Source organism: Panthera uncia, chromosome B4 (genome assembly GCF_023721935.1).
Source record: "Panthera uncia isolate 11264 chromosome B4, Puncia_PCG_1.0, whole genome shotgun sequence".
NCBI lineage: Eukaryota > Metazoa > Chordata > Mammalia > Carnivora > Felidae > Panthera > Panthera uncia.
This window is the reverse complement of record NC_064809.1, coordinates 103,244,909-103,261,341: the sequence shown is the minus strand read 5'-3', so window position 1 is coordinate 103,261,341 and position 16,433 is coordinate 103,244,909. Positions and strand designations below refer to the sequence as shown.

At 37.1% G+C, this 16,433-nt stretch overlaps 1 protein-coding gene and 1 pseudogene across 1 annotated transcript in view; both read right to left on the bottom strand.

The window, feature by feature from the left end:
* Window positions 1–373: 373 nt before the first annotated feature.
* TMTC2 (transmembrane O-mannosyltransferase targeting cadherins 2) overlaps window positions 374–16,433 on the bottom strand; it is a 399,137-nt gene continuing 383,077 nt past the window's right edge. The window contains exon 12 of the mRNA XM_049626018.1: window positions 374–3,041. Coding sequence (XP_049481975.1) covers window positions 2,862–3,041 — 180 coding nt within the window. The 3' untranslated portion in view covers window positions 374–2,861. The remainder of the gene's footprint in view (window positions 3,042–16,433) is intronic.
* Window positions 13,038–14,651, bottom strand: LOC125919373 (transcription factor BTF3-like; annotated as a pseudogene).

The window sequence follows — 16,433 nt, the reverse complement described above, 5'->3', positions numbered from 1 at the left end:
CAACAAAATAGTGTTGTGCTTTCCTCTAGGATCAGGACTCGAGTATCAGGTCTTCTAAATATGGCCATTTTAACCAAATGACCTATGAATGAGTCATGCTTGGGATATTTCCGTTTCTATAGCTCATCAATAAAACAAAAATTGTGCCATCTGTTTTTGGAAGGTGGCAAATCTGGTGTTATAGGGAACCCTTAATATTATCATAACGATTAAAAATTAATGATTAATTATTATTGATTATACATTAGCCATGATATGTCTCTGTTTGACTTTCTATGTCTACTTTCTAAAACTTTTTTCAATTTCTGTTAAAATCCATGAGAATGTTAAGTGCTGTTGCTGTAGAAGATTTAAAAAAGGCTTATACAACATATTTGATATCAACGCTTTATTGTTGAAAACAAAATTGAAATTCTCTGGCACATAAAACAATTATTTCTACAAAAGGAAAGCCTACAAATCTTGATAATTTATACAAATAACAGTTTCTCAAAAAATAAAACTTTAATTTAGTAAACTTGTCTTGTGCTCTATATTTTTAGCACTGTCTGCAATAATCCACCATAAATCCCTGAGCGGAGACATTTTTTGACCATGTTCTATAGCCCCCCGTCCCACCCTCCCCCCAAGTTGGTCAGTTACTAAGCCCAGCCCTGTAGTGAAAGGTGTCAGGGACATTTTGCTATTAAACATCCATGCATTTTATGACACAGGCCCAATTATTAATGCTACTTGGGGACTGGGTCAACTCGAAGTGCCTCTACTGTGCAATCAGCGAACCTATTAAGAACCAAGTGTCTGAAAGGAAGAATATTAACAACAAAAAGACATAAAATGTTAAGACTAGGAAGTCATCATAGGTCAATAACTATTTAAATAAATAAAACCGTTAGACATTGAGTTTACCTCTATATCCTTATATTAAATTCCTTATTTATTTACTTATTTTTTTTTGCAATTGCCAATGCATTAAAAGATGAAAAATACACTTCAACCCACACGTTTGGTTTGACCACGGGTTTGCTGTTGTTAAACGTTAAATATCATTCTGAAGACACAGTGATCTAGTTATAATTTAACTTTTTGGCCCTTCGATGAAATGTTTACAAAATAATATACCTATTAGGAGGGCCTTCTTACTAATGCCATCAACAAACCTCTTTCACTACATCTGCCCTTTTTACAAAAACACTAATTCCATAGGAACACTACTTTAAATTCTTTATCCCGCTTTATTCAGATACAGAGTAAAACATATAAAATATGGAGAAAACAAAATACGATGTATTTGCACGTCCAGCTTCCTTTTAGTGGGGCTGCTGCCCAATATATATACATGAAAGTTGAAGGAAAGGAGAAAAAAGCTAATTTTCAGTTGCAAAGAACTGACTTAATGAATCAAGTTTTGTTATTTTGCTATGGTAGAATAATAAATAAATAAATATGTAGGGTATTGTATAGCTACTTTCTCTATGAAGTTGATAGTGAACTGTTTTTTTTTTTTTGCAAAGTTAATTTTTAGTAGCAAAGTTTGCAAGTCAAAAAAATGTTCAATAAATGGTTTTCTCTACTTCATTTTTACTTGTGTAATGATCACTGAAGTGGTTACTAATAGGTAAAGGAATAAAATACCAGTTTGCTAGTGAAAAAAATAGTTTAACTGTGAAAAGCACAAGGCAGAAGACCTAAAAACACACAGGCTGATGCTATACTGTAGCTCATTCTTTATGTGTTTTGGGACGAGCAAAATATAAAAAAATAATTCCTTAAAAACGTATTAGCATTGCTGTCTAGGAACCTATCAGAAAGTGATTAGCATTTTATACCAATTCTTTCCAAAATATAACATCACTGGCAACCATTATTATACACTCCTTTGTTCAGACTTGATTTTTTTAACCATTAACCACATCTGGGAAGCACATAGCAACTTCCCTTTTGTCTAATAGCTGCTGGCTAGTTATTGGAATTAGAACACTTTTAAGCTCTTTTAGATTTAATCCTTATATAAGCATGTGCATTAACCAGGTATAGCTACTTCAAAAGCCTAAGAATTAATACAGTGAATTCTCCTAGGCAGTCTGGGGGGAAATGCTGGTGACATTAAAAATAAAAATTGCCTGCCGGACATGTAAAAGATCTCCCCAACCTCTCCAGCAACACCAGTGTGAAACATGGTTACCTCAGGTCAGAACATTGAAAAGCAAATGCTGTCTAAAAGAAATGAAGACTGTGACATCCAAATAATAAAATGTTATGTGCCCTAGTCGGGAGACAACTATAGACTCTGACAGATCTTGACATACTTTAAAAAAAATTTTTTTTCCCCTAAGTTTCACAAATTGGTAAGCAGGCTGTCCCAAAGAGGGAAGACAGCAGCGTCAGGACAACCGGCCGGCACGCTGGGATTCACACGACACTTTAATCATTCCCTATTAACACTTGATCTTAATAGTTTAGCAGGGCTGAATGGACACTCTGACTTCCTCTCACAGTGTTTAAGGAACAGTATAATTTCTAAATTAGCTTTCAAAAATGAACAAAATTTGTAACTTAGATTCCCTGCCCACCTCCCACCCCAATGCCGTAAGATCCTGTTTTAAGTGCTCTGGTTTAATAATAGTTCTATGGGTAACAATTACATCCTTCAGGAGGTTTCCAATGTTCCCCTTTTTGGTGTTAACGGCTGTGCTAACAGCAGAGTGAATACTCTCAGACGTGGCAGTGACCCCAGTGACCTCTGCCCCCATCTTGGAAGTCCATACTAGCTCTTGTCGTAGCACTGCTGGGAAGTTCTGTTCACTAACGAAGCCAGCTTGAAAATATGGAGGAGGAGGAGGAGGAGGTACTGCTCTCCTATGTCAGGTCTTGGATGTCTTTAAGCCTTGCTTTTCCATAATGTTCCACAGTTTGCGGAGATTGGACTGCGTGATGACATCATCTGGCTTGAGCTGCAGTGCCCGCAGGTAGTTGGCCTCGGCCTTTTGGAGACGGCCATTGAGATGGAGGATAGCCCCCAGGTTCATCAAAGCAGCCGGATACTGGAACCAGAGAGGGAGGGAAATGATTAAGAGGCTTGTTTCAAGCTTTCCTTCGTGGAAGACAAAAGTCTTCATCCACTTATGCAAATGATTCCCTTATGTCTGGAGGCATTTTATGGAAGCAATTTAGCAATTTATACAAATAGATCAAGATAACTAGGAATAACAACAACAACAAAAAGTTTTCAAACAGCTGGTTTACTCTGTGCTTTAAATAGTGCAGGCAGCTACGAAAATATTCTTCTTTAATGAGAAGGCATAGGTTACATATGAAAACCTCGTCGCCTAGTCAGACTGTACTTTTCTAAGGAAACAGTTAAAAGTCATACAATTTCAGATAGAATTGATCTTCTTTTTTCAACTCAATGTCAAGAAATAAAAAAATTAAGTTGGAAAAGTTGACAAATTTACGTCCACCCACTCTTTGTTTCCTCTCCTTAGCAATCTTCCAGGCCATTTATACAAACATTAAGTAAATAAGTAAAAAAAATTGTACAATTTTACTGATGTTTTCAGGGTAAAAGCTCTGAAAAAAAACTTCAAATGTAACCACTAACGTCCTTTCCAAATCTAACCCAAGTAGTTTAATGAGACAAAGTTCTTATTTTTAAGTCAAATTTTTAAACTTCTCCTGGTGAATGTTTATTATAAACACAGCAAAGTAAAAACATACCAAAACAGATAAAACGTGGTGCAGAAAAATGCAACCTTTGTCAGAAAAGGTTTTTTATTATTTGTTTAAAGGTAGTTGTGAGTCTCAAACACAAAATTTTTTATAGTATGTGATATTTGCAATATAAAGTTATCATATGAAAGGCAAAGTTAAAAAACAAAACAAACAAAACTATGTACCACTAGTTTCAGACAAGGGTCTCCATCCCCAAATTCTGAGATATTGGTTGACAACAACAAAAGTCCTTCCCAAAGGGGAAAAAAATTTTTTTTGCTTGCTATCTACAAATAAAGGCAGTTCTGTTCTTGTCTTGTTGCTCGAACTTTCTGGCGAACATACAGCAGCTAATATTTTGGCAGTTACACAAATGCATATTTCAAATATCAGATAAAACTAAATGTGTTTATGCTAAGATTGTGTTTTCATTTTACGGATGGTGTCAACAGAGTAATTGTCCTGGCAACTCTGCGATGCAGTGTAAAATAATTCACAATAATTTTTACAATTTAGTATTTTCACAAAATGCATGCATTTTTTCAGCTGAATTCATGTGACTCCACTCTTTACTGTAAAAACAATTATTTCTGAACCAAAAAGAGTGCTAGGGGCAGGGCTGAATAGCTCAGAATAAACCAACTGGAAAGAGATGATCAGATTTGGACTTTAAGAGGTCTGGGTTTGAATTCTTGCTCAACCACTGACTGTGACCTTGGTGAGGTCCCCTAACATATCTGTGCCCAATTCTTTCATTTATGAAATACTAAAATAACATCAACATTTGTGCATGTTGTCAGAAAGATAAAATGAGACAATTAACAATGTGGTACAGTATGTGTATGTAGTAGACTTGCAAATGTCAAGTTCACTTTTCCTTCTTTTCATCTGCTTGAGGTATACAGCACATGCATGTTTTTAGAAAAACATTTTTATGTTTTTATACATACTTTACAATTTTTATTCCAATGGCCACACTATATGTCTGTGGATATACAGCAAAATTCTCTTAAGTCCTCAACTATAGGGCATTATTTTCAAACTTGTCTACATCCTCTTTTCTCTTCCAAAAATAATGTTGCAAATATAAGCTATTCCTGACCTTCAAAAACCTTTTGGTCAGGATGACGCCATACTTATCAAGAAAAATACAGATGGTCAATTTCTAATTTTAAACCCCAAGCCAAATAAACATAGCTCTAAATTACATGTGCAATGAAGGTCCACACTGGAAACCTAAAACACCACCTACTCTGTCTTCCTAACAGAACTTTGTTATCATTCCACCCATTATTATCTTGAGTCGTTCGATGCATGGATGCATTTCTCAATTCTATTCCCTCACGGAGCTTAGCACAACTATCAATAAACAGCTACTACAGTGACGGCAAAGTGTGTTCACAGCCTGAATTACTAGAGATGCTAAGTAGATAAAATGTTCAGACTTCCGCTATCCTGAGTGGGAAGAGAGGAAATGGAGACGGAGAATCACGGTTGGAGACCATTTCTGGCTAACCAGAAATAGAAGAGGCTCAGCGACAGGGGCTGAGAGAAACCAGATGGCTCAGTGGGATAGTCGTTATTTCTTGAATCACTTTATTATTAAAGTATCTGTGCCTAACTATAATCGCAACTCAAGGGGATTATTAAAAATACTCAAAAGTTACAGAGTCACAATGCCTGAGTGCCAGGCCAGCTCTGCCCCAGAGATGTGTGCACTCGGACAAGTTGACGGAACACTCGAGACTTCAATTTCTTATAGAAATGAATGATAACAACACTTGCTGCATAGAATTGCTGCTAAGGTTACATGAGAATACAACATTATTGTCTTTTTCCTCTTCTTTTCTGTCTCCCTATCATCTCAGAAACAGAAAGCAGAATCTCAGCTTTCTGTTTGAGTGTGCCCTTCTATTGAGTGTGCCTGAGTAACTACTGAATCCAAACCCTGTGGATTTGTGACCTGGCTCTACCTTTACTAGCTTTATAGACTTTCTTAGGTTAAACCAGAAGAGACAGAGGTGAAGACAGGTGGTGAAGTAAACCAAGCCACATAAATAGGCTTTACTATTGCTACTGAACTGCAGCCCAGATTCTTCTGTCCTCAGAGTACTTCAAGTCACTTCTTTCTTTAAAAAGAAAAGTTAATATTAATCTAAAATAACACAATTAGGAAGTGACATCTGTCATCAAAATGAGTTCTGAATGCTAGTTATCATAGTGTTTTTGGAATAACTTTAATTTTGCTTTTCTAAAAAAAATTTTTAATGTTTACTTATTTTTGAGAGAGAGAGAGAGAGAGAGAGAGCGAGCGAGCTGGAGAAGGGACAGATAGAAGGAGACACAGAATCTGTAGCAGGCTCCAGGCTCTGAGCTGTGAGCACAGAGCCTGATGTGGGGCTTGAACCCACAAGCAGGGAAATCATGACCTGAGCCAAAGTCGGACACTTCACTGACTGAGCCACCCAGGTGCCACATGGAATAACTTTAATTTTACATTAGCATGTTACTAGCATGTTTACATTAGCATGTTACCCTAGCATGTTACTCATTAAGCAGAAATAATCAAAAATTGACATTATGGGGTTAAAATGGGATAACAGATCCAATAGAAGTTCACATATACTCTTTAATTGTGCTTTTTTTTTAATGTTTATTTGTTTTTTAGAGAGAGAGAGAGACAGAGAGTGAGCAATGGAGGGGCAGAGAGAGAGGGAGACACAGAATCTGAAGCAGGCTCCAGGTTCTGAGCTGTCAGCATAGAGTCCGACTCGGGCTTGAACCCACGAACCGTGAGATCATGACCTGAGCCGAAGTTGGACACACCCCACTGAGCCACCCAGGTGCCCAACTCTATAAACAGTAAAAATCCAAGTAAACTAAAAATGTATATGTTTAAGAACATACTATTTTTAGGCAGCTATAGATTTCTGTGTTTAGATGTAACATATTTTTCTGAATATGTCTATCTCACCAGAGTAAAGAAGAGTTTTTATTTTACAAACCTACAAACTTACATCATTATGCAATGCTTTTAAAACATCACTATAGCCTCTTACTTGAGTTGAGTGGAGACTGAGGAAATTTGCATGTATGCTCAAAAGTGACCTCATCAACAAGTACTTAGGTACAAGCCTTAGGTAACTGCTTAAAAGTGTCAACAGTTACTTTGACATAAACAATTTCATGTGTTTGATAAAAATTTAAGAATAAAACTCACTATAGACCACTTTCTGTTACATGGTTGTTTTCTCTCTTCAAAGACAAGCCTTCACAGCGCGACTGGGGGTAGCTGACTGGATGCCCAAGGGACTGAGTGCCTATGGGTCTTCTAGCCTTGCCTCTAGTCCAGGAAGTAGCATCAACATCACCTGGGAGCTTGGTAGAAATGCAGAATTTCAGGTACCAACCAGCGAATCAGAATCTGAATTTTAACGAGATCCCCAGGTGTTTTGCACTCTCATTACAATTTGAGAAGCAGTGTTCTAGAGGTCATTTCCTGATCTTAGATCATATTATTTTACATCTTTTGAGACGAAGTTTCCTAGAGGAGGATGAAGTCCCATACAGAACAAAGAGTGTCAGATCAAATGTCTGTCCTCTCATAAAGTGAATTCTTTTGGCCAGGCAAATTATTTAGAGTAGGAAATGTGCAAATGAAACTTTATTATAAACAGAAGTCATAAATGACCAAATATTATTAGACAGGAGAGGAAAAACCTTTTCATAGCCAAACAGAAGCATGTAGAGGTTTTTAAACAGAATTAAGGACTATCTAGCTATATAACTGAAATCAAAGAAGCTCAGGTGACTGGCTGTCTGATGATACACTGGTGTCCTTGCTCTCTGCCAGCTGTGACTCATGGGCTGGGGAACAGAAACCCAACCACAACTGCTGGTGTCGTCCCTCACGCACATCTTCTTTGATTAAACACAGCTGATGAAGTTTTCAGCACGTTAACAAAGGCAGTAGCTTGCAACCCAGTAAAATGGGGCTTATGGCTCTGTACAACAAATGACAGACTAGAAAGGAGAACCAGACCTTTCTTGTTTCCTCGAAGAGGACAGACGCTTTACATCAAAGGGGCTAATTGGTTGCCATGCTGAGGCAACAAGTGACATCTTTTTTCAAGTCTCCAGGGAATTACGACTTTATTGTTACTTGACTGTGGCCTTTGGTTATTTCTCCAACACTGGAGGAAGTAAGCAAACTCAAATAATAGAGTGGGGTGGGGTAGAGCAAAGGCAAGATTGCACGGGTCTGATTCTAGACTAACACCTTTGAGGCTCCCAAAGAACTCAGCTGAGCTCACAGGGTATCCTCAGCACACAGGATTAGAAGACAAAGTCATTTTCCTGGTCTTTGCCTATTATGCAGTCTTGGAAAGAGAAAGATATCTACAGAGGAAGAATAGTAAAGCCGTATGAGGATCCAGGATTGGACATTCATGTTTCTATTGAGAACAGGACTAAAATCTAGAACTTTGAACAGAAAATTTGGGTAGAGCCTAGAAAAAGGAAAAGGGTTTGGTTGAAATGGTCTGCTTAGGTGGGAGCTGGAAATCCACACAGTAATTGGGCTTTCTTATCCCATTATTCCCTGTGACCACTTCCTTTTTTGTGAAGGTAAATCAATAGGCAAGAGAAGTTTTGAAAAAGATGAAGACAGAAATATCTGAACTTCTAATTTTACAAATTAATTTTACAAATTTTACAAATTACAAACTTCTAAATTTACAAATTTACAAATTTTACAAATTTTTCCAAAACTTCTAATTTTACAAATATGTTTATTTCCATCCAAAGAATTGCTCAATGTATCCATATAGCTGTATATTTACTGTTGTATGAACTAAAAAACTTTTGAGGAAGAATTTCTGAGGTTAGCCTTATCCAATTATTATTTACTACACTACAATTTGGGGGGATGTTTTCAAGATAACCACATTTAACTTCTCTTCTGAATGTAATTTGCAAACTTAAATGAGTTTACCCAGCCTGAAGTTTTTAAATGGATTCTCACTCTCTTTCAAGTAGTTACAGAATAACTTAACGAAGGCTGCACACTGCCATTCAACTGTATTCAGTTGAAATTGCTTACCCAATTGAATTTAGTGGAGCAGTAACTGCACCATGATGCCTAAAAAATAATGGTTTGGACTTTAAAAAAAACATATTTGTGAAAAAGAGTATTTATGCATAAACTTAAAGGATCTCTATTTATTGTGCCTTGTACATGGCAGATATTCAATAAATAATTACTGAATTAAAGATTATCTGTCAGGATTATGGAAAAAAGTGTACCATGAACCCAGACAAAGTTTGATACCACATCCCCCCCTCTATTCCAACGTTACCCCTCTTCCTTTGTCTTCTTGGCATGCTTCATGGTCAATGCCAAGCTAGAGATCTGAATAAATTATCCTTGATTCCTTGCCTTCCTCCATACACACACATCTACTTGCATCTAGTTGTTAAGTGTTGACAACTTTACCCAATAATCTCCCTTAAATTTGCCTTCTAATTATACTCTGTCCTTTCTCTCTATTTGGTTTAAGCCCTAATCACCCTTTCTTGGATTATTTAAATAAAACTACTTTGAGAAAGAAGAATACGTGAATGGGTAGCTGAATAGATTAACAGGTGATAGATTAAAAGAATGAATGAATGAATATGTGAGGAAAGCCATATGCAGGGTTTTTACTCTAAATATTATAGGTATACAAACAAAACTTTGAGAGGACACAATAGAACTATGTACTTGCCTAACAAGTGAAAATTTATAAAGACAACTGAAACCCCCAAATATCTCACTGTCCTATTCCTGAACTCACCCCCCATTCTCTCAAGAAAACCACTATTCTGAAGTTGGTATTCACCATTCCAATGTCTATTTTCACTTTTATTTTTTGTGTACCCATAATAAATGTATAATCTTATATGTTTATAAGTTTTGATTTTAAAACCACCCATCATGAGATGTCATCCTGCCAAGCACGCACATGAAACTTAGATTTTTGCTCAACATTTTGTTTTGCAGACTTATCCATGTTGATGGATACAAAGTTTAGTTCTTTTATATCAATTCCATTGAATGAAAACCCATTCTCTTAAGGATGAACTCTGCTTTAGAGGACGGTTGTCATCCATATTCTTGTGAATATCTCTACACATATTTATTGGGAGAGTTTTGAGGATTGGAATTGTTGGAGCAGATGATCTGCAAGTTTGCTAGACATTGTCAAATTTTTCTTCAGTGTGGTTGTATCAAATGCATTAGCCTCAACATGTAACAGGGGCCCCTTTATTCCATATTCTTAATGACAACTGACATTGTCTGACTTTCAGTTTTTGCAAATTGAAAGTTGTAAGACAATAGTTTATTCTGTGTTTGATTTCTTTTTCCTGATTACTACAGAGGCCAATACCATTTTCATAAATTTATTAGCTTTCTCCTTTTTCTTTTTAGTGATCCACCTGTTCCTTAACATTTAGACAGAATCAGTTTTGTAAGGGCTGCCACCCACATGGTGGTGTATGAACGGGAATTCCACAGAGCTCCTACTACCTCAAAACAGCTCCTAAATAGGACTGTCTGGCCTAGTGTTTTCCTGGTCAGAGTCACTTTCCTAAGACGAACAACCAGATGAGCACTGTTTCCAAGATGGACAATCTGTTATGCACAAAATGGCAAGTCTTTTATATAGGTGCACCTTCAACGTGGGTGAGAGGATGGCACAAATCGGGGCAGTAGAGAAGGGCACCAGGTCCACAAAAGTGTCGCACAGCAATGACGGGAATCTTGGACAACTGGATGTGGGAGAGGCTGGCAGCTCCTATTTAGCCCCACACAGAACTGATCTTTCTTTATGGCCTGCTTCTCTTCTTTATCTGCTTTCTGGCTCCCTTCTTAGCTATTCGACTTAGAGAAAACAAGAGAAATTAAAGTGAACAATATGTGTCATATTCTCCCTCTCTTTGTTACCCTCCATTTCTATTGGCACTGTCTGGCATGGCATCTCATCCATTCCTAAATACTGTCCACCTCTTGTTCTCCCATCTTTGATTCCTGCTCACCCCTATCTATCTCCCACTTGGCCATCTGTCTTTTTTAAAATATAAATGGGGTTTTGAAGGGTCAACCTACAGAACCTACAGGTGCCTACAGAAAAGAATCCAGACTCTTCAGCCTGGTGCTAAGACACAGATTATGACATGGCACCCCAAATAAGCCCTCAATATACATTCTGCATGAGCCATGTGAAACTTCTATTTCTGCCATGTGCAATTTTGAGCATTTATGTTTTTTTATCAGACTGCTTCTCTGACAAAGCCCTTCTTCCATTTTCTTTTCAACAAACTTCTGCTCATTTTACAAAGGGAGTTTAACAATCCCTTAATCATAGCTTGCTGCTGTATGTTCCCATAGTACTGTCTACATACATTAATTGCAACACTTACCACAATGAATTATATCTACTTGTTATAAGCATCTGTCTTTGCTGGAGAGTGAGACCCACAGTGAATTTATTTTAACTGTCTTTATAGTGCTAGTGCCAGGCTCTGGCATATGAAAGAAATTCTCAATGAATCCTTGCTGAAAGAAGAAAAAAATATATGATTTAGCAGAAAGAGCTGACCTAGAAGAGGTAAATTCTAACTTGATCTCAATGTAACTTAATAAACACTGAGTAGGCACCCATTATAAGTCAAGGTTGCTGTCAGATACTCTAGATAAGTGGTGAACAAGAACAGTATTTTTTTTGGTCTGTATGGGGTTTTAGCCAACTTTAATTGCACATTTGGCATTTCTCACAAACCACTAAAAGGTGTACATTCATTATTTCATTGATGTCCCTCAGACTTATGAGGTCAGTGTAACTCTTATCCATGCACTATTCTAAGCATTGCTCTAAACACTAATAGGAGACACTTCACCAAGGGATTCACTGCCTTCAGGGTGTTTATAGTCCAGCGTGTGAATACAAATCTTTCTGCTACAGAGAAGAATCAGACATGTCTGTAAGGGTGAGCTATAGAGGAGAGGGGAGATTACTTCTTTAAGGCTATTAGGCTATTTATTACACAAGATGAATTGTCAGGTTGCTTCAAGACTTTAATTCTTCCAAAGGGAGAATGGCATACAAACTTTTGAAATTGGTGTCACATCAAAATCAACTTGTTACTTTTTAAAAGTATTTTTTGGCAAGCTGAGAGTAGAGCCAACATTGGAGAGAGCCCTAACATAGAAGAGTCTGAATTTCAATTAGTTTGGAGAATAAGATGTCACTAGTGATATCTGTGCTGTTGAACCTTTGAGACCAACTCGAAATGGATAAAAAAAATTATACTAAAAAATTAAATATTGATACAATAAACTAAAATATCTGTTGCAAAGGTCTATGATAAAACAGAAATCCACATGCAATGCGATGGTCTCAGTTTAGAAATGATAGTTCTTTGTAGTCATATTTTGACTATAGTTGTATTTTGAATAAAGTATCTCTGCTAAAATGATTTACCAAGTGTACATACGACGAGGAAAAACAACATAGGGAATCTAGCAATGGCAAGGCACAGCCTGACAGACAATAGAAATGATTTACAGTGATTCTCCATTTCAACACGCTATTTGTGTTTTTGAAACAGCTTTGAATAAAACAAAAGAGGTATAGGTGACAAGCAAGACACAACGCTGTGTTAAGGGAGTAGTTTCAATTTCTCGGTGACACATTTTATCCTGTGTGCTCAGTCCTTCTCTCCTACATCTGTCCCATCCCAGCGGGTGTTGCAAGAATGTTCATTTAACTTTTATGAGGGTGTGACTGACACAATGTGGAGTGCTATTCATTTTGATGGCAATCAAAATGCCAAAATCTGTGGTTAGGGGGATAGCAAACAGTGATCGTAACAGAGTCCTTTCAAAGGTGGTAGTTATTTCTAACAGATTTTAAAGTGCACATACTAAATTAAGAATATGAACTCAGAAATTATTGCGCACTAAAGAAGATCCTATTTCAAAGACAGGTTTTCCTGATACCCTTAATTTCATCACAGCATCTCTCATAGGATCCGAATGGAAAACCTAGATCTCCGGCCACCTCATTTTCACTCAGAGCTGTTATAAAATGCAATCAATGTGCTGTTTTTCTTGATCTGCGATAAGCACATAGCTCATTATTTGAAGTAAAACTACAAATAAAAGTTCTACATAAGTGAGAAAATATAGGACTTAAAGCGCATGCAAGATTAGAAGAATAAAAATAAGTAGAACTTACTGAAGGTTAAAAACATTAAAACACTAAAGTAATGAAATTTAGGAAAGAATCTGCACACAGGCAAAATCATCTCTATCTCTAAAACACCAAGAGCTGTCTTCCCTTACTAATGTAGACAGCTGACACAAAACCGACAGCATTTTCTTTTACTTTTCCTTGAACCAAATTCCTTGTCTGTTTCTAGTCCAAATGTACCCTAAGCAACATAATTCACTCTACACTTTATTCATTTCTCTTTGGTAAGAAGGGGAGGGAAGAACACGCTCATGCTTTCTCCATCATAATTGTGTTGCACAGAAGGATTTCCAGCTGTATGGATTTCCATCCACATGTGTATGTGTGTATGTGTGTATGTGTAGTGTGAAGCGTGAGTTCGAATATATCTAATAAAGTGATGCTTTATTATATACCTAATATTACATATCAGGTATTTTATATCCAATAAAGTATATTTCAGAGTATGCTGGAAGTTGAGATTTGAGTTGATAACATTTTAGAACTTAATTGTCATGGGAGACAGAAGGAGAGAGAGATTTTTTTTCTTTTTAATATTTTTTTTTCTTTTTGAGGGGCTGGCCCTTTTTGTTCTGTAAAATGATCATCTGAGTTTTTGTTTTTGATTTTTTAAATTATTAATTAATTTAACTTAATTAATTAATTAATTTATTTATTTATTTTTTACTAGGTAATGATCTTCACTAACCTTGTTTCAAACTTTATTCCTGGGCTTCTTCAGCTTAATCAGCTGCAAAGAATGAATTGTGTATAAGCAAAAACTGAAAAGAGCTGCACTGTCCAAGGGGCTTGGGCTTAAAACTATTAGAGATTTAGATTTTATCAGATCTGTGAACAAATTAAAAAGCAGTCTGAATATAAAATAGCAGTTCCCAGTAACTTCTTCAAGTTTTATCCTCTTCAGAAGTTGACCCAATTCAGTTTGCTTCATTCTTAGAAGTTTCATCAAAATTCTCCACAAGGTCTGGAACTTCATCCTCCTCCTCCTCTCTGGTAGTGAGTGGTGCTTTTCCGTCCACAGATTGGGCAGAAATTCACAAGGTTTTCCTAAACTACTCAGACAGGCTGCACCAAGTTGGTTTAAGATACTGGGTAGCATTTCGGTCAGCTGGCTGCCTTGTCTCAGTGAAAGCATTCACTGCCAGGGATACCTGGACTTGAGGTTTGTTAAAGTGCATCACTGTTCCTTGGTTTATGAACATACTCACTTCTTCAATACCAGAGATACTGTTTACTCTTAACTTCTCTAAAGAGAACCTAAGCCTTTTATCTTCTGCGGTAGCTGTGCTATGAACCACCTTCTTTGGGCGAGCAGTTCCTTTCCCACCAAAGCACACTTGTGCTTGCAGTTTGATGAATTTCTCCTGGTTCATGATAGTTTCTTTCATCTTGTTGGGGTGGAAATGGGACCCCATGGGGGACTAGGGCTGGCACTCAGGGGGTCCTGTGTGGACCAGCTAAGATTAGGTGGCACACATGTGGGGCTTGTCTGAATTTTTAAAAACACAATGCTGCAAGGGGCACCTGGGTGGCTCAGTCGGTTAGGCATCAGACCCTGTGCTGGCGGTGCGGAGCCTGCTTGGGATTCTCTCTCTCTGTCCCTCCCCAGCTTGTGATGTCTCTGTCTCTCTCAAAATAAATAAATAAACTTAAAAAAAAAAAAAAAACACAGTGTAGCAAGAGCTACCGATATACTACTACGTTGACAGAATCAAAGTTTCAACTGAAGTAAAGATTTGACAGGTGCCAGGAAAATTTTTTTAATCTGTGTATATATCACTTCTCCAACTGACTCTATGTTTGCCAATAAATAGGGTGTGATCGGAGGGAGGTCAACTGAGAGATTCTAGTTTGCATACTGGTGAAATGACAGACTTGTTCTTGAATAGGACTTATTGAAAATAATCCTTTTAAAAAAAAACATGGAAATGAGCATGTCACAGACCTCAAAACAGTGGATTAAATGAAATTTAGGTTAGGCATACACACTCTAAGGACGGGTAAGACATTTATTTTTTCCTCTCACGAAACAGATGGAGTGAAGAAGCATGATTCATTCAAGGGTGACACTATCATTTGGATCAATCACATTTCAACATGATATTAGAAGGCAGCAATTGTCCACCCGCAGAACGAACATGAAGAAACGTGTTTCATAATGAGAATTCACCACAGGCTTCATGCACACCGCAAGTGGGAAGCTTTGCTAACACTCTGAGTTAGGATGACCCGATCAAACATAACAAGAAGGAGCAAGCAATTCCTCCAGAAACTAGAAATCTTTCCAGGAACTAAAAATAAAATGTAAACATGGTGCCTGGTGCATAACATTCTATTTGCACTTTTATAGGATGAAGGCTTTGTTGATACACGCTTGGAAAAGTAATGATGCAAGGTCTTCACCCATCATTTCAGAAAACATTCCATCAGGACCCACCAATCACGGGGAAGCCATGCTGTACTCCAAGCCAATACACTTGCCAAAGTGTCACACCTGCTGAAAATGTAAAAATAAACACGACTTGTGTGTATCTAAACTTATAGCAAATCAAGGGAGGTTTAATGGCAGAACCGCTGCTGCTCACACAGTATAAGCTCACATATTATCCTCAGGATCTCTACATTCAATTGCACACTTTGCCTTTATTTTTGAGATGTTCATACCTGAGATTGCCACATCCAGATAGCATCCATCATCTAATGTAAAGCCTGAACAGTTAGCATATTTCCATACTTTTAAGAAGGTTTTAAAGACTGGCTTGATGACATTTTTCTGCACAATAGCTTCCAAAATTGTATAGGATAGAGATTTTGTATTGGCTTTACCTACTCTACCAATGTTATTACCTCTTCTCCGAGTAACTTCATTTTTGAAAATGCTACACCCTTACTTTCTTACCTCCCTTCTTTGGTCTATCCAGTTAATATAAAACAAGCAAGCAAGCAGATAACAAGCAATCAATAAGGCAATAACACAGACCCAGAGTCCAAATAGTTGGCCTGAGGCAGATACATTGGATACTTATTCACTCATATGCCACAAATAACAACCCAAATGTGACTTAAAAAGGAAGAGGGGATAAAACAGATTATTTTAAACCCAATGATTAATACTCAGACACCAACTCTGATTTCTTTTAGACTCATCTTCAATAATGAGTTAGGGAACCATAATGATTATGTGATATATATCGAATATGTTTATAAAGTCACACAGTAGTACATTTTTACCTCCCCAAAAAACAATTATTGGCAATGCAACAACCTTGAATAGTGATCTGATACTTAGCTACAGAAAAACTTGACTACATATCACCTCTACCTGTGATTCATGTTGAACAAGTAAAACAAAAAGGTCTTTGGTAGAAGGCACATCTTTTTAATTCTTTTGTGTAAGAAACCAGAAGCGAGATCTTTTTCTGCTATTACACA